Source organism: Acomys russatus, chromosome 9, assembly GCF_903995435.1.
Source record: "Acomys russatus chromosome 9, mAcoRus1.1, whole genome shotgun sequence".
NCBI lineage: Eukaryota > Metazoa > Chordata > Mammalia > Rodentia > Muridae > Acomys > Acomys russatus.
The window spans coordinates 32,973,906-32,993,006 of NC_067145.1; the positions used below are offsets into that span (position 1 = coordinate 32,973,906).

The 19,101-nt window shown below is 49.7% G+C and overlaps 1 protein-coding gene across 1 annotated transcript in view; it reads left to right on the forward strand.

Annotated features, from left to right (window-relative positions):
• Nucleotides 1–4,344: 4,344 nt before the first annotated feature.
• LOC127193607 (palmitoyltransferase ZDHHC11-like) overlaps nucleotides 4,345–19,101 on the forward strand; it is a 28,005-nt gene continuing 13,248 nt past the window's right edge. Inside the window, exons 1-6 of the mRNA XM_051150852.1 lie at nucleotides 4,345–4,650; nucleotides 9,679–9,857; nucleotides 10,524–10,625; nucleotides 12,306–12,430; nucleotides 14,485–14,640; nucleotides 18,155–18,267. Of these exons, the coding sequence (XP_051006809.1) occupies nucleotides 4,345–4,650; nucleotides 9,679–9,857; nucleotides 10,524–10,625; nucleotides 12,306–12,430; nucleotides 14,485–14,640; nucleotides 18,155–18,267 (981 nt within the window). The remainder of the gene's footprint in view (nucleotides 4,651–9,678; nucleotides 9,858–10,523; nucleotides 10,626–12,305; nucleotides 12,431–14,484; nucleotides 14,641–18,154; nucleotides 18,268–19,101) is intronic.

Sequence of the window (19,101 nt, forward strand, 5' to 3'; positions counted from 1 at the left end):
GCTCCTTTTCAGGAATAAAAAAGCAAAGACGACCCTACCTCCACAGGCCAGCTGCAGATGAAGCTCAGTTTTAAGGGGAGAAGGGCTGTGGGTAGAGGTGTAGTATGTGGCATGCTTGGCACAGGCAAGCAGGGCTGGAAGCGGCAGTGGCCTGTGGGAGTCCTTGAGATTTGCCGCAGTCCTTGGCAAAGGACAGAACATCTCACATCCGGACAAAGCATTAGCAAATGATTGTAGCAAAGTCTGAGCCAGGAGCAGCACCCAGGAAGACTGCACCTAGCAAAGACTGCACCCAGGAAAGACGGCCTATTTCCTGTGAACCGGTATGGCCTGACCTTGAGACTGCCACCTCCCTGTTCAGGCTAACTTAGCTCTGGGCCAGGGCACCCACTGGAAGGGAGATTGGAAAGGCTGATTCTAGGTCCACAACATCATGGAGATGCACTGTGCTGCGCCAGACTCCAGGAGGCTCCCAAGCCTGAGCAATTCTGCAGCATGTCTGAGTGACAGCCTTGTAGGAGCACAGCTTTTCTTCAGGGCCTCTTTCTCACTGGTCCACGGTCTTAGGCCTTCCACACATGGCCAAGGTGGCCTCAGTGTGGTGAGCTGGATGGGGAGCATGGGCCAGCAAAGGGCATTTGGGCTGCACTCTGGAGGTCCATGTTCTGTGGACCCCACAGTAGGAGGTCTGTACAGAAACCTTGGGAGTGCTGTTGCTTCTTGGGCCTCACCCTGAGGGATGTGTAGAGCATGGGCACATGAGCTGTTTTTGATAGTTGGGCATCCAGCAACCTTTACAGAGGAAAGGAAGAAAAACCTAACCAAATACCTTCACTGTTGAAAGACCTTTTATCTTTAATTTGGTGAAATGAACTGCATAAACCGCTTACCATTTAAATTATATAAATCATTTGATACATTTCTGTTATTATGCAGCCACTACCACGCCCCTGCCCCAATCAAGTTACAGAACATTCCATCACCTGTAAAGAAAGAAACTCCATGCTCACTGAGGCCACCAGCTAAGTCTCTGGACTTGCCAACCCCGGATATGCCACATTGGTAGGATCTTGTATTTGCCTTTCACTGTTATATCTTGGAGTCCAACATCACTTAGTGAGCTTCATTCACCAGACACTGCAGCTTGGCCACTGTTCAGTAGTGGGTCCTGGGAAGGCCCTGGAAGCTAGACATTTCCTGGCCAAAACAAAACAAAACAAAACTCATAACAGCTGCTTAGGTAGGGTACAGGGTGAATCTTCAATCTCACTGGGTGGATGCCACCCATCCAGTACCTCCTTCTCCAGCATCTCAGGACGAGGTGAGATCAAGATGTAAGATAGTTGAAACCCACTTTGCATCTCTTTGAGGCTGAAATGTAGAGAGAGCACAAGCCATATGAGGTGCGCATGCAGGTAAAGGTCTGTGTATAGGCATGTGCGAGCACAGGTGAGGATTGTACATGTGAAGGTATGTACCTCTGCGCATGTGCAGCTGAGGGTGCCTGTGTGTGAAGCATGTGTCCTGGTGTGGGAGTGTGCAGAGAAAGGGTGGGTGGAGGTGAGGGAGTTTGCAGGTGAGGTGTACACGTAAAGTGTAGAAGTGACTTGTACAAGTGAAGACGTGCAGTCAACTATGTAGACAGGGTGATTGTCTCCAAATCTCCAGAAGGAAAGAAGAGTAGAGCAACATTGCACCACCATTTATTTGCTCTAACATAAGAGATGGCCACTATAGACCTTAGTGAATACTGGCCAGACTTTGGGGTTCAACAGGAGGCAGCAGTTTTCATTGAGAATGAGGAAGTTTTGCCAAGATTACTCATTCCAGCCCTTCAGAGATGTCATGAGTACATGGAGGGACCCTGAGAACCATACAGTAATGACATGAGAGGCATTCTGGGAGGCTTCCTGTCACCCTTGAGAGTCCAGTAACACACGAAGGAGCCAGGAGCTCGCCACTCACTCCCCCAGCCCCAGACTGTCCAGAGCAGACATTCTGAGTCCCTAGAGTTACGGTTGGAGCCACACCGTACCAAGCTGCCATTCCCTCTAGTTTTACTCTACCATGCTCTTAACCCGCTTTACCCAGTGTCTTCAGTATGTTCCAGTCTCTTAATCATGTGTTCTCGACAGTGGTTTCGGGTTAGACTGTAGACCCTAGGCTGTGTGGGCACCTGGCAGCAGAGCGGCCATCACAACGTCCTGCCCTCAGGTGGCTTTCTAAGGGTGATGCATGCCACCATGGCGGCTGTGAATGGGAAGGAATGTATCCAGTCCATCTTAGTTCCAGGGGTGTATCAGCAGTCACCCCACACTGGGAGCATCCAGATCATCTTGGAACCCCCACAAATGGGAACTAAACATTTCTTAAGCTAAAATTTGGGACACTGAGGGAAAAGAAGACTTCAGTCGTGTCATGTTTGGAAACTCTCAGGAGAGTATGGGGCTTCGTTAACTCACCACTCAGCATCCACTGGGACACCCAGACCAGGGCCACCAGAAAGGAGCCATCTGCAAGGTGGTAGCGGTCAGGCTTAGAGCTCTGTGTTTCTCTATAAAGCATGCACACCTCAGCTTCTCCAGCAAAAAACAAAAACAAAAACAAAAACAAAAACAAAAAAACCAAAAAACATTGTGGGGATCAAGTGTTAAGAAGTTGGAATATGCTGTGCGGGTCAGGCCCACACACAAGCAGACAGCCTTCAGTAAGACATTAAAAATCATTTTCCAGTCAAAACTCATGTGAAGCCAATTCAGGTGTGGGTGGTGAAGCTGGCTCTGACATTGGAGTCCCACCTGTGGGAACCAGCTGGCCCCCCACCTCCATTCCCACCTCCTATCTATTCTACCCCCATTGTCTCCCATCTCTGTTCTGTTCCCCAACCAGAACAGGTAGTCTCCTAGGCTACTGGGCCTGTGGCTTTATGAGCTGTGGAACCTTCCTTTGTGAGGTGTTCTGTGTAACGTGTCAGCACTGAGTAAGAGGTGTTGGACCTGTGCTGTTCAACCCAAGGAGAGAGGTGAGAAGGCAAAGTGGATATTGGACAGTGACAGGAGAGTTTCATCTCATAACTCCGTAGGCCGAAGCCTCACCTGTGACTCAGCCCACCAGAGAGTCCAGCCATCATGTGACCTGTTTGGTTTCTTGGAGCTGGCAGGATTTCTTCTGCCTTATGAATCTCGCCATGGGGACATAAAGTGGGAGGTCCAAGAGTGGGAAGGTTCCTCCTGAGAAATGAGAGCACTGGTGGGAAATCATGAGCAGGATGGATGGATAACAGCAGGGCTGGACACTTCAAAGAGAATTATGGGAGGCCACTAAAGCCAGACATAGGGACAGAATTCATGACTGTGAGTAACATGTGCAGGAAGTTCTGGGAGTGTTAGATATAGCTATGTTAGTAGGCATGACAGAGTCCCATACTGCAACCTACAACGAAGGTGAGGACGTAGAAGCAGAAGACCTGAGCCAAAATAGTCACAGGTGCTAGAAGCTCGCAGCACCAGATTCTTGGATTTAAAAATCACACCTCACAGCTTACCAGAGTCATAGACATGCTTAGTCCTTAAGTCTTGAGAGGATCAATTACACTATTGTGAGATGAGTGAATTAGAGGACTCCAGCTCAGATGGTAGGGTGTACCTTGGAGGGAGGCAAGACGGGGTATTCACAAGTATCATAGGCAGCCAGTACAGGCATGCCAGGTAGCAAGAGAGGGAGTCTAGGATCCTAAGAATTGTGTGGTGTACACGTATGGTGTGGGTAGTGGTGGTCTGTGTGTGTTCTATGTGTGGTGTGCAGCTCTGTGTTGTGTGCGTGGTGCAAGAGTGTTTCTACACAGCAACTCTTAAAGTTGAACTTTGGGGGTGGTAGGAAGACAAGGGCTCACCTTGTTGTCCCTTTCTCTGTGAAATCAGTGTGCTGTGATCTTCTCTTTGTCCCAGCCTGCTTTTCAGGGTTCTCCCTTCACTGCAACCCTTTTCTAGGAGGAAGTGTCCCTGGCTGGTAGGGCCCTAGGGAAATGGATGCTTTTGGGCTATTATATAGAAAGGCCTCAGAGTTCTCTCTGTGTCGTTTCTGATGTTTGTCACTTGAACATTCAGGACAGAATTGTGTCAAGGAGAGATGAGGTCCTCTAGTAGATCTAGCCCGACCAGGGGTCCATTCCTGGGATGCTGGGATCACAGAGGTAGGCTAGACGTGTTCCTCCTCGTGGTCACCCTCTCGGGGGCTGCAAACCTACCCGCCATGATAAGGCCTCCTGCCAGCCCTTAGTAAGCCGTACCAACCTGCCATTATACATAATCAACTTTTGGCCCAGGCCCTGGCAACTCCGTGACAATGGCCAATGGTACTTCAGGCCACTCATTCGGTGCCCAGGGACAGACGGCTTTGTACCCTTTTTTTTTTTTTTTTTTTATCTCTCAGATGAACATCTGTGCCATGAAACGGAACCGGGTCCTCACAGAAGCCCAGAGCAACAATGTGAAGGTCTTCCCACGCCCTCTGTCTAGGGTGAATGGCTGGACACCACCCCTCCACTCCTTCCAGGCAATAACTTGGACCACCTACCTGGCCATGTCCATTGTCACCTTTGGGATCTTCATCCCCTTTCTACCACCTAGCTGGAAACATGCTGCCAATCTTGTATCCTTTGTGCTAGTGGGGCGGGCCCCTGGGCTGCCTGTCTCTTGGAGGCTGAGCGCCTTGCTTTCTGAAGGTCTTCAAGAGAATTAGCCCTGAACCCCATCACGCCTATGCGGTTGATTCTGTCTATGCCTACACTACTTGTTCCTGTGGCCCTGAAGTCAGCCCTATGATGACACCACATTGCCCGATAGAAGGGGATCTTGCTACTGTGAATGTAGAATCTGCAGCATCAGGTCCTGTTTGGGGAAGAAAGACTGAGGATGGCTTGTGGGCATCAACTACAGGTGCAGTGGATAGCATCAGATTCCTGGCTGCTCCATACCCAGGATCCAAAATGAGCAGCAGCCCCTTCTTCCAAGAGGAGCCTTTGCTAAAGCCCAGATGCTATCCAGTCACCAGAATAGAGTGGGTACTCGAGCCAGGCAAGACTAAACCAAGTGAAAGTTCAAGTACCCACAAGGGAGGGGACAGATTAAGTGTAGCTGGTCCAAGTCATGCTTGTCAAACATGCAGTACTCCACCAGCCTTGTTCCTGTCTTCTCATCAGGGGGACAGGTGCCAACTCTGAGTGGTGACCCATCTCACGATACCTAGTGTGGATCCGACAAACCCAGATGTACCCGCCTCGGTCCTCCAGACTCTCCAAACCTTGTTGATGGCCTACTGAGCCTGCCGTGTGTCCTAATACCCAGGCCCTCTGGCCTCTGATAGCATCTATCTGGGGGTAGTCTGCTCTAACCAAGCGCCCTCAAGATCTGCAGAGCTGAAAAGCAATGCCAGTGGTTCCTGCGTGCTCTTCAGTGTAGTCTGTTGGCCTCTTGATCCTATAGCCCTGATGAGGGATAAGAGATGATAGTGAGGCCATCAGCCCCATAGCTCGATGCCTTGGTTCTGCCCATGCAACGCCTTGGCATGGGTGAAAAACAGGCAACACTCCAGCAATTTCTAGTGTCTCCGAATGTCCTTTAGAAGAGTTTTTTTTTTTAAACCCAGAATATAGTCATCTCCGAGTCTTGAACATGATTATAGAGTCTCTCTGTCATCTTAATGGAACATGGCAACTGCCAGTCCGAGCTTGGCTGTAGTGTTCCGGAGATGTCAGGTAGCCTGTGGCCTGTCAGATTGTCCAGGAAGTTTCAGCGAGAGCGTGATACAGCTGTTAGCACAACCCACTTTCATTAGGGTGTAGTAAGGGCATAGCTATAGTCAGTGCTAAATCTCCAGAGCTGCCGTTCTCCCTGAACTTGCCCACCTGTGCCCTACAATGAAGGGCTCTTCTTCCTGCTCGCTGCCTTCCCTCTTGCTTGCTTCCTCTTGTATCTCTCCATCAATACTGTAGAACAATGTATGTGAGACCTATGGCTCTCCTAACAGAGCTTCTTAAGGTGTCTTAGGTGAGAGATGATGTTTTTCTCTTAGTTCTGAGATTGCAATCTAAGATGAAAGTGACATGGGGCCACAAGCTCCTGAAAGGCATTGGGGACTACTTTGTCACCTGGTCCTTGACCTAGGGATGCAGTCTTCTCCCTGGGCTCACCCATCTTCTGCCCTGGCAATTCAGTCTGTTGTGTTTCTCAAAAAAAAAAAAAATCATTTTGTGTGTGTGTGTGTGTGTGTGTGTGTGTGTGTGAGAGAGAGAGAGAGAGAGAGAGAGAGAGAGAAAGAGAGAGAGAGAGGTGGGGGTGGGGTGGGGGGGGGAGAGAGGAGATGCTGCGTGCACTATAGCGTGTGTATGGAGTTCAGAGGACAACTTTTAGGAGTCAGTTCTCTTCTACCACAGGACCCAGGTTGTCAGGTTAAACAGAAAGTTCTTTCAGCTGCTGAATCACCTCGTCAGCCTATAGTCTCTATTTTTATAAGGTCTGTGATCACAGTGGATCAGATTTTTCCCAATGGCCTCCTTTACCTGGTTTAGGATGACTCTATTTTGCAAATGAGGCATGCCAATTTTGCTGTCGGGGCACAGTAATAATCACTGCTTGCTTTTTTTTTTTTAAATTTTTTATTAATTTATTCTTGTTTATCCCATCTCTTGTATCCTCCCATTCTTCCCCCCCCCCCCCATTTTCCCATTATTCCCCTCCCCTATGACTGTTCCTGAGGGGGTATCAAGTCTCTTCTTGGTAACCTGCTGTCCTTCCTCTGAGTGCCACCAGGTCTCCCCCTCCAGGGGACATGGTCAAATGTGAGGCACCAGAGTACGTGAGAAAGTCATTTCCCACTCTCCACTCAAGTGTGGAGAATGTTCTGACCGTTGGCTAGATCTGGGTAGGGGTTTAAAGTTTACCGCCTGTATTGTCCTTGGCTGGTGCCTTATTTTGAGCGGGACCCCTGGGCCCAAATCTGCCTATCATAATGTTCTACTTGTAGGTTTCTAGGACCCTCTGGATCCTTCTACTTTGCTATTCTCCCATGCTTCTCTGGGGCATGTCCCACGAAAGCCTTCACTTACCAGGAAACTGGGACAGAGGGGAGGACATCCTATTGGGACTCTAAATGAGAGAAGCTTGCTTCTTACTATTGCCAACTTGGCCCTAGTCGGCCCCTGGGTCTTTTCAGGTGGTTCTGTGTTTACTGCAGCGAGCCTGAGTTCTATCTGCCCCACTCCTGCGCACACCCACATGCCTGGCCTCAATCTCTTCCCAGAGCCATGCTACACCCACTTGGTAGCTCAGTCCCCAGCTGGTGTCCAAAGATGCTGCAGCTCTGGCATCTTTCTTGGCTTTTCAGGTCAGGTTATTACCTCTGGAACCTTTTTACTAGCCTGCCCCAGGCTGGCTACGCTGACATGCGCAAACCAGCAGTACTCTGTGCTAGTCTGGAGCCACTAGAGGGCGCCAGCACCACTTGGCACCATGAAGGACTGGGAAGTGAGGGTCCGGGTTAGAAGAGCAAGAACTTTCTGTGGAGGGGACCTGAGGGAACCCTGCAACCAAAGAACAGCCTGAAGATCCTTCTTGTGGTTCAGAAGAGAAACTGCCATACTGGAGGCTTGTGAGGGTCCTGCTGCCAGTAGGAATCCCACCCTGTTGCCAAGGGAACAGATACACAGCTTAGCCAACAGGGCCCTCTGTGCAATATCAAACTTTTAATCATAACCTTTCACCTCTTTTAGAGTTCTGGGTTGTGCCAACGCGGTGTGAACTGGGAGGGGAGGCCTCAAGCAGGGTGTCTTAGGCTGCTGTTGTAGTCAGCCACAGAATTTGCCCTGGAGGAATCATGAGCCCAGGCAGGACCAGAATGTCGGCTGCTTCTGGGCCACCCCTCTTTCCTGCGGAAACAGGACTGGGGGGAGAGGTCACCAGTTCGAGGAGGCTGAGGAGGGTGGTGTACTGAGCTGGAGCCCTTCCTTTGTTTGTTTACTAAACACAGATTGTTGCTAGGGAATGTCCCGGCAGCTGTGGTTCTCATAGGCTTTCACATGGAAACTTCCAGAGGGAGTTGGAACCAGGCCTCCATGGAGGATGCCTCGCCTTGCTTCTTTTCACTTTTTTAGTTCTGGTGAAGGCAGGGGCAGATCCTGAAGAAGCCTCTTTTCTGGGCTTCCCCTTGGGAATGTCACCTTGGCGTATGGTAGGGAGTGGCTAGCCGTGCCATTTGGGACAACATATAGTATAGAAACGCCACCAGCATGATTTCTATGGGAGACAGGATATACTCGAATGGTACAAAATCTGCTGGCAAAGCGTTGCTAGACAAGCTTCGCACAGAATGTGATAAAAGATGTATTCCATGTCCTAGAGGGACAGGTGAAGTCTATCTGAGATCTGAGTCCCCATTGGACCAGAGCTCTTTTGTGCCAGATATATGTTTTTAGGGTGGCCTCCTGGTTAGGGACTGGCTGTCCTTTGGGGTCTGTGTAGCGGGTCCAGGTTCAAGGAAACCTGGGAACTACTTTGCAGCCATAGCCTCCCTATGTCCCCCATCCTGTGTCCCAGGGGTCCCCAACAGTGGAACCTAACACGTGCAAGTAAAAGTATGGGTGCTGGTGGTTCAGAGAAGATGTATGTGAGGGTACCACAAGGTGTGGTCACAGAGGGCCTGGGTGGTTTTCCTCAGCCTTACCTCATTTGTTCCTTGAAAGGCCTCTTGGGCTTCGTAGCTGTCTACTGGTCTCCATTAGAACAGGTCTGTTCTAGTGTTACAGGGAAAGAGGCAGCACACAGGCAGTGCAAGACTTCCCCCATCCTCAACCCTCACCCACCCACATCCCAGGCTCTGAACGTACTCCTTACTACCCATCACCAGGAGGACAGCACATTAATTCTCAGATAGCTTCAAGGAGTGGAAACAACTGATAGACCATATTCTTGGCCGTCACACATAGTATCGACAGCTGTGAATGGTCCTGTGGCCAGCACCACTGGCCTATGCTATAGCCACTATTGCAGGGTTCTGCAATAGACCAGGTGGTACCAGCCCTTTCGGCCACACACTTACCCAGACCTGCACAAGCTCCTACTCTGGTCCTCCTGGAATACAGCTTTCTGTCTTCCTCACGGTCACTTCTTTATGCTCTGAACCTGCTTCTCAGTCTTGTGTTCGTGCCCAGAATTCTGGACACTGGTCAGCTCATGCAGGAAGATGGGGTGAGCAGGACAGGACCTGCGCCAGGGTTCGAATCTGTATACAGGTCTCTTTTAGGCTTGTCCTACATCGCTGATTCTTTTGGGACCTTCATTAGGACTCCCCTCAACACCTGTTGTGCACAAAACCCAACCCTAGCATGCAGGGTGGCTTTGGAAATCAGCACTGCAAGCCAGGCCAGCAACCCTGAACCCCTAGAAGGAAGGTCTGGAAAAGAGGCTTCTTGTTGAGTTAACCATCCATGCTAAAATCCATGCAGAGCCTCTTGTATATGCCTATGACCTTTGTCTTTCCTGGGATCTACTCTCGGATGCTACAGACATCAATGATTAGGGGTCCCAGGGTCTTTCCTTAGTCCCTGACACTATCTGTCCCGCTGGGAAGACACCTTGCATCATGTCAGCCAGGCCCAGGGCTGTGTGTTCCTTGACAGCCCAGGTGATGGGTGGGGTGTTTATGTTCCACCTCATCGTGCACTTGACCGCAATTACCATCGATCCAGCTGCCACCAGTGTCCGACTCAAAAAGGACTACTCAGAGCCGGTGCCGACCTTCGACCGGTCCAAACACGCACATGTGATTCAGAACGAGTATTGCAACCTGTGTGGCGTTACCGTGTGAGTGGAGTAGGAGTTTGGGTGTAGTGTACTGCTGACCCATAGCCCCGCAGTTGCCCAGCTGAGTCTGCTTTTACTGGGCACTAGTTCCCTTCGGCCCTCCACGGAGGGATCAGTCATGTGTTCACAGCCTCCTGGCAGGCCACACATACTGTCCTACCCTATAGGTTGACAGTGCTGCCTCCTGGTTCCCAATACCTCTCTCCCTTGGTGTGAAGAGCTGCAGTCTGAGCCCCAACTGTGTTATGTTCATGTCTTCTCATATACTCAGCCCTTCTTTATGGTGCTGGGAGCAAGTATACCACTTCCTGGTGATTTTTATGATAAACCTAACATACCCATCTGGGGAGGAGGGAAGGCAATTTCAGCTGATGCCTGGTGGGGTCCAAGGTCTCCGGGACCTGAGGAGGGCAGCACATGGCTTGGCTACAGGAAGGCACTGCAGGCACTGGGTGAACTACCAGCCTTCACCTCTTAGATAGAACTTTCAGGCTTCCATCTAGGAAACAAGCCTACCTACAGGGAAGTCCAGGCTCCACCTTCCAAGAACAGTGCCCAAGGACACAGGTGGCCTTGGTTTTCCTACAGACTCTATTTCATGGTAGACAGTCAGTTCCCATGGTGCATTTAGGGCCAACAGGCTGTTTCTCCCAATTTCTTTCCCAGGGGCAAGAAAGCCAAACATTGCAGCGCCTGCAACAAATGTATCTCTGGCTTTGACCATCACTGCAAATGGTTGAACAACTGTGTCGGCAGCAGAAACTACTGGTGAGGCACTCTCGGGGTCAAGGCTGTGATTTAAGGGAGGGAGCTGTGGCCTGGAATTCATAGGAGTAGGTGGTGGCAGAGTGACAGAGTGGAGAGGGAACAGCACAGAGAAAGGGTGACCTTTGAGCCATATCTCTGTTTCCAGCTATAGCAGAGCTTAGAGCACATGTGCTGCTGGTTCTGATGTGTGTTTGGTGGGGCTGTTCCTAAGGATGTGGGTTAAGTACACACTCACAAAGCCCATAAAATAGAGCACTCATCTTGAACAGTGGGTCAATCAAAGCCTGGCTGAGCCTCCTAAACTTGCTGTTTCAGGCATATTTGCTTTCTCAATGCCATGGCCACCAACCCAAGAGCAGTGGCTAGACCCTTGAGCACAGGAGTGAACATCTAGGCCATCCTAAGACGTTTCACTGGTCATGAGTGCAGAATTCAGAGAGTTATTGGGCACTATGCCAGGGTATAGGTCAGTGAAACCCAACCTTCTTAATGCTATGACCCTTTAATACAGTTCCTCATGCTGTGGAGACCCCCCCCCAACAACCATAAAATTATTTTGTTGCTACTTCATAACTGCAATTTTCTAGTGTTATGAATGTAATGTAAATATTTTTGGAGATAAAGGTTTGCCAAAGGAGTTTTGACCCGCAGGTTGAGAACCACTGGCCTGTGTGTGCCAAAATTGGAATCAGAGGAAGAGCAGGCTGTGAGAGGTACCACCCGTTCTCACTAGATAGCTCTGGTTGTTAGGATCTTCACTTTCATCCCCCTCATTCTCCAGCCCCCCCCAAACATGAGAAGGGGCAATGGCAATTTAAAAAACATTTTTAAAACTTTATTTTTATTCCATGTATATGAATGTTTTGCTTGCATGTATGTCAGGGAACCTCTTGCCCTCAGAAGCCAGAAGAGGTCATCATATCCCTCTGGAACTGGAGTTACAGATAGTTATGAGCCACTATGTACATGCTAGGAATTGAACCCTTGTCCTCTGGGAGAACAGTCAATGCTCTAAACTGCTGAACTCTCTCTCTAATCCTGCAATGATATTTTGATATGATTTGGGCCCCAGAGTTGAACAGAAGCCCTGAAAGAGAGTCCCATGTCTCACAGTCCTAGTAAACAGGAAGCCACATGGGTCTTGCAGAATAGGGTATAATAAAGGCTGGAGGAACTCAGCCCAGTGCACGGGAAAGCAGTGAAGGAGGAGGGGGGGGGGGGGGGGAGGGAGGATGAGGAGGAAGAAGGGGAAGAAGTAAAAGAAAAAGAAAGGCTGTGATTCCCAAGTGGCCGTAACTGGAACATGCTTGCTAGAAGATGTTCTCTCTACCTAGGGGTTAGTCTGCCTTCTTGGGGATTAACTTTTCCCTTTGGATGGGAATGGCATTCGTGTCCAGACCGCAGGATAGAAAGACACGGAGGGTCAGGTAGAAGGTTGTGGGGAGTGTGGAGTGTGATCAGTGCAACCAGGAGCCAGCATCTGCCTAGGATATGTGAAAGGCTTGGAAGAAAGCACACGAAAAGGGAGGGTGGGGAAGACACCAGGAGACTTTGGGGTTACGTGCTTCCGTATCACCCACACCAGACCTGTATGATGCTCTCATGGGTTTGGCTGGGCGTCAGTCTGCCCTGACCTCGCGCTTGCTCACTTTTGAGCAGCATCTCACTCCTCTCATGCAGGTGGTTCTTCTGCTCTGTGGCCTCAGCTGCACTTGGGCTTCTTGGAGTAATGGTTATCTTGTTGTACATCTTCATCCAGCACTTTGTCAACGCGGAGGAGCTTCGCACCGACCCCCTCTATGAAGGTACCCTTCTGATGCTCAGGGACCGCAGCTGCCCGGTTCTCGGGTGCCAAGCGTTAGGCTTCCCGGCCTCACCTCCATTCTGGCCTCTGTTCCCCCCTCACTCTCCAGTTGACCTGAGATCCTCTGAGACACAACATTCAGGGATTAGAATGAAGTATACCCTGACCCTTCCCGAGCATCTAGACAGCAGACCCTTTTAGCAGTGCTGGGTGGAGGAAGTGGGAGCTTATCTTGTAGGAATCAACTACTGGCAAAGAAGAACAGCAGCAGAGAGTGGGGCGAGTCTGCTGAGCCACATACCCTGAGGGGAAGCTCAGAGACTCTATGATTAAGTAGGTCCCAGAAGCCCAAGCCCATGACATAAATGTCTGAAATAAGCAAGAGGGAAAGGAGTTTGGCTGAATGTGGCCTCCAAAATGTGTCCAAGTCCTCACCCAGACATGAGGTGGCACACTATTTGGAAAAGGGTCTCTGTGGATATGGTTAGAAATTCTGAACTGAAGAGCCCATCCTAGGTCCCTCATGCACCCAGATACAATGCCAATGTCTTCAGGAGGAAAAAAGAGGAAATGCAGACTTACAGAAGGCCTGAGGAGGTAGGACCCAGAGGCTGGGCCATGTGACTACAAACCCGGCAGGGTCTATGTCACTCATAGCAGGAAGAGGATGGAAAGGCTGTCTCCTGGAGCCTCAAAGGACACTCTGATTTCAGGCTTGTGACTCAGTGCCATCAGCTTATGGTCATTCACTACCACAGCCCCAAGGTACTGACACAGGGGACTGAAATGGCATGTTCCTTTGCTGGCTAGCCTATGGGCCAGGGGGAAGCCACCCGACCTCTGCTCTAAGCATCAGAGGTATCTGCTCGAGCCTTGTGAAAGGAGAGGTTAGGACCTATATGCCACTCGTCTTGGGACATCCCTGGAGCCAACATGAAAGAGTATTCTTTTAAGAAGGAGCTCTGTGAGTTCCATGTGGAAGGACCTCACCTCCTACATCCCCTGTAACTTTAGGACTGGCTGCTTCTGCACGCTCTCTGGAAACCACCACAATGGCCTCTTCATGAGTAATGTGATAATTAACTAAAGAATTGCCATGTTGAGCAAGCAGAGAAAGGAAAGGGAAAGCAAAAAGGAGGAAAGAGGAAAAATCTTTTTTTTTTTAATTTTTCGAGACAGGGTTCCTCTGCCTTGGCTGTCCTGGACTAACTTTGTAGACCAGGCTGGCCTTGAACTCACAGCGATCCACCTGCCTCTGCCTCCCGAGTGCTGGAATTAAAGGTGTGTGCCACCACTGCCCAGCTGGAAAGAGGAAAATTCAGAATGGTGACCTGACTCTGGCCACTGGGTGTGGCATCAGGTATGGCACCGGGAAGTGGATCACATCTCTTCTATGCATAGACTTGTGGCTCCCCAAGTGTGGGTGGAGGTCACTTCCTGGCTTGCCATCCCAGAATGCTACAGAGTCCAAGGCCTGAGCTCAGCATCTCACGGGCTGCAGTTCATCATGCCAGCACTTAGGGGCATTTGTGAGTTGGCAACCCATGACCTGGCCACCAGGCAGCATGCAGCATTCCCTTTTCAGACAGCACACGTAGGAGTCCATTCTAGAGAGGGCTGAGCACCATTCTAGGACGTGACGGCATGGGCTCTCTACTGTTCTGCCCAATGGACGTAGGAAACGCCTTATCCATGGTCTTGAATTTTGAGGGCCATGGTGGACAGTGCTCAAGAAATGCATGAAGAGCACTTGGTCTTCATTGTCTATGATGTGACCGATCTGAAATAAAAGGCCGAGGGGAGGTCAGGGGAGGGACTGGTCTACACTCCAGTATTCAGAACTCTGTTCTAACCATCATCTTAAATTCACAAAGTGGGGACCGTAGTGCCAGTGGGCCCACGTGACCCACAGTAGAGCAGGGCAAATGTGGGGCCAAAGCACGTCTCTTGGCTTGCTGTCCTCACTCACCCTAGCAAGTGCTGTCCTCTGCTTACCTGACCACAGGTGCTGCAGTTTGGATAGTGCTGGATGGACATGTCTCTCTGTCTTCATAGAGATCAGCTCTAAGGACATATGGCTGCTGTTCCTCCCACTGTGGCCTGTGCCCGTGAAGACCCCTGTGTTCCTTTCCATCGTGGTGGTGGTATTTCTGCCAGCCATCGCCAGCTTTGTGCCACTCGTGCACCTGCTCCGCTTCCACTGCTACCTGAGTATGTATCCACTGTAGGCTCGCCACTTTATTTCACCTGTCCTGAGGCAGGCAGGGCCTTGGGAAGTCTTACCGGAAATGAGTTCATAGAAAAAGGACAGAGTTCAGGAAGGAGATACCAAAAGAAACCAAGTCCAGCAAGAGGCAGGTCATGTTCATAAGCCTGCACAAAGCACAGGAGAGACTAAAAGATACAGAGATAATGGAATATCACTATTGTGCAAGAATAGGACATAAGCAGGAGGATTTAAGAAAGCAACAAGTAGAAATTATAACAATGGAACGTAAGCTCAAGAGACTGGTTTCCCTCATCCAAATAGAGCCAAGGAGGAGACACTTACCCACAAATAGATATCAGATGCCTGGCTATGCTGTTAAGATCAGCTACATAGAAAGTGTTGAGTTAGATCTGCCTCTTCTCCTGTACACATGGTCTCTGCTTTGGGGAACTGGCCATGAAACGTCTTTGGTCTTTTGCAGTAGCGGGCATATCTGGAGGGCAGCAGGGCCACTCCGGCAGTGTTAGTTTCCCACAGCTTGACTTATCCAAACCTCAAGGATGGTACAGACCCTGCTTGTGGCTGTGGTGACAGTAACAAGGCTAGGAGCTCACATCATATTCCATGTGTCTTAAGCCCTCAGAATGATGCATCTTTTGGGTTACCTTTAAAACACTCCACTGCTTGTATAAATAGGAATTTTTAAAAATCTACTTGCTAAGCTTATCTGCAATTTTAAAAAATCATGTTTAAATGCTTTCGGATTTATTGCTAATTCCATCTTTCCTAGCGCTTGACCTCATGTAGAACTCATTTCCTTTTTTTATCTAGATGCCCACCTCCCACCCCTGACATCTGAGTTAGGTCCAGATGTTGGTGCCATGACCATGCTCCTTATAGAAGCCACACTCATAGTCCCTAAAGATCATTGAGGCCCATACTACACAGGAACATGAATGTGGTGTTGTTGCTTTCCCTTTCACTTCCTAGCAAGGACTTTGTGCCTACCATGTGCTAGCCCAATGTGTGTGAGTGTGTGCTGGGGTGGGGGAACAATTCTGCATCTGTGGATGAAGTTTGGAGTCACCCGCATTCTGGTAAGGAGGATGACAATGGCAGTGAGGTGCATTGTGTGGGTAGCACTTTGCTGAGACATAACCCTGGTCATCAGACTGCATAGGATGAGTGATGACCTTGCATGTGAGGTGTTAATGTGCTGAGTCCAGAAGGGTGAGCAATGCAGGATGTTGGTTCTCCCCACAGAAAACCCTAGAAGGGAGCATGTCATCTGGACTATGCCAGACAGCCTGGTCTGCTTTGTCCCACTTATGCTGTCCAGACACTCAGAAGCAAGACCCAGGAGCTATCAGCTGCTCCTGTCTGGATGCTCTTACGCGGAGACTCTTAAGACTAGGTTCTGGGACTACACAATCCAGACCACACATGAAGCTGCCTAAACCAAAGCTTCAGAGCTTAGTACCTGCACCATTCTTACTCCTGCATCCAATACCCCCAGGAGGCCAGACAGTCATTTTCATGAATCTTGAAGACTCACCCAGAACTTTTTGGGGCCCTAGATATAGCATGCTTCACTGGTATCAGGGGCACTGTGTCACTGGCATTCATAGGACCAAACCTCAAAGAAGAGCCACCTGCTTCCTGAGGAATGCTGTTTCCAAGATTTAGTCAGGATGCTGGCTCCCAGTTCTCTCATCTTCTACCACCATGTCTGCCCTCTCAAACTAGCTTCAGGGACAAAGATACACCATAGCAGCTTTTTGTCAGGTCCAGTAAGAGTGAGGAGGCCTCACATGACCCAAGACAGGCAGGCATGGGCAGTGATGCCCTGTAGCCATCCATGATATCTTTACCTGGCTCTGTGAACATAGACCCCAGGCTCAAAACTGCAGAAACCAAGGGCTCCATGGAGAGGGAGATATGGTGCAGAGAGCCCTGACAGAATCTCTGTGGTGTTGGCACTGGGCCCACATATGCTGGACATACTTCTTGATTGCATGTCCCAGCTCCAAGGCGTAAGAAGTGACCACCTACTAGCTTTTGGCCCCAAGAATGACATATTCTCAGTACTCAGGGCCAAGCAGACCTCTTAGGAAAGGGTTGTTATGCTGGTATCCCAGCAAGGGGAAGTGGCAGAGGCCAAGAGAATGTTGCTCAGCCCTCATGATGTGCAGTGATGTCCAAGTGCCCCTAGTGAGCTGCTTTTCCCTCCCAGAATTAGGACTTGCTTTCATCTCTTGTCTTCAGAAATGTAACCAAGGTGTGTGATGGCCAACCTAATCCCACTGGTCAATTACTCTGAAGCCAAAGGCCCGTGAATTGGCTGGAAATGTATGTGGGGTGTGGCCACAGACCTAGACTTCTGTTCTTGTAGCCCCAGATACAGGCTAGCTTTTTTCCCCCCCATGGTGAGCTGCAGTATGCCTGCACTGACCTTTGTATAGTGGGTAGGGGATTCGCAGAGAGCCCTGGTGCTGTACTTCCTGAAGAACAGTGTGATTCCCTTTGTAGCCTTCGGGAGAAGGTAGTGCTGAGAGGGACCTGCCAGTTCAGGACATCCTCTGTGGGCCAGGGGCATGCACAGAATTGGTACCTGAATTACTCTTCAACAGTGTCCAAGTGCACTATGGATGATCTGCTGCACCACACACTGTCACCATGGTTACTTATGATACTCCAGATGGGCTCGCTCTCAGGGTTGATAGCAGGACCATAGGCTGCTTGAGCTACAGACAGGGCCGTTGAGTGGCCCTGTAGTTCCTCAGAAATACTTGCAAACCCCTTGCTGCTGCATGTGTTGGTTTTGAAAAGTTAGACCCCTCTCTAGAAGCACATGGCTGGAATAAACACTTACAGCTCTTTTCTCAAGAGCACATGCAATCTTCTTGCTATTGCAAGAACCCAAATTGTTTCTGCTGGCTGTGGTTGCCCAAGTCCCCATCTGTGCTAGGGTTGCCATGCTCCACATTTGTTGGTGGCCCCGTGTTCTCTGAGTAAGAGTTCAGAGGGTGAGGAGGCTGCATGAAGTGCTGGGAGGCAGTTGGGTAGGCAGCCTGCAGGGTCAGCTCAGGGATCCAGTATACCTACCAGCAGGACTTCTATTGTCCCTAGGGAGATATTGTCCTGAAGAAAAAAGGCTTCCAGAACCCGTGGACAGAGTAGTTTTTCCTGGGCTTGGCCTCCTAGAGCCATCCCAGAAGGTTCTGGAGTAATCTGCCATAATGCAGAAAGCAAGGTACCCACGATTTCAACTCCTTTGGGACATCCCACCTCTGTGCTAAATTAGAGGCTTTGTCTTGGGCAACAAAGAACAGTCAGGCCCTGCCGCTCCAAAAATGTGCAGAGCATTGCTTGTTTGGCTCAACATACCTGTTCCCGGGACACAAAAGGCAGGGCAGCTACTCTGGCAAGGTGGATTTTACATTGCACATGAGGTACTGTGTGACACTTTTCGTGGCTGCTGAGTGACCCTGTCCTTTTCTGCCCTCCCCTTTGCAGTTGCCAAGAACTTGAGCACATTTGACTACACGGTACAGAAAGGATCCCGGAAGAGTCTACATCCAGAAGAGAAGAAAGAGCTACCTCTACAGAAGAAAGGAAGCCTTCCTCAGGTGTGCCTGGCCCTCTGTATCATGCTCATGGGGCCAGCGTGGATGCTGCCTATACAGGGACCTCCCAGCTTTGAACTGAGTTTCACTGTTGATACTGTCCTAAGACTCACTGGGAGTGTGTGGTGGGCAGGGTGCCTGTGTTCATATGGTACTTAGGGTGTGTGTATGCATGGTGTGTAATGTGTACATGTGTATGTGCAGCGTGTTCGTGTATTGTGTGTCTGTGTGGTATGTAATGTGTGTGGCGCATGGCGTAAATGTAGTTTGGCTGTGTCAATGTGTAATATGTGTGTCTATGTATGGCATATAATGTATGTATGTTATGTGTGTAATATGTGATATGTATGTATGGTATGTCATATGTCTTTGTGGTATGTGATGCTTTTGTGCGGTGTGTAGTGTGTTTATGTGGCATACAGTGCATTATGTGGTAATGTCCGTATGTTGTATGTAGCATGTGATGTATCTGGGTGGGATGTCTGTGTCTATGAGTTGTGTTTGTGCGGTGTCTGATATGTATGGCATGTGTGGTGAGTGGGATGTATGGTGAGTTTGTATGATAGGTCTGTGGGTTTGTATGATAGGTCTGTGGGTTTGTATGATAGGTCTGTGGGTTTGTATGATAGGTCTGTGAGTTTTGTATATGATAGGTTCTGTGGGTTTGTATGATAGGTCTGGTGAGTTTGTATGATAGGTCTGTGGGTTTGTATGATAGGTCTGTGGGTTTGTATGATAGGTCTGTGAGTTTGTATGATAGGTCTGTGAGTTTGTATGATAGGTCTGTGGGTTTGTATGATAGGTCTGTGGGTTTGTATGATAGGTCTGTGGGTTTGT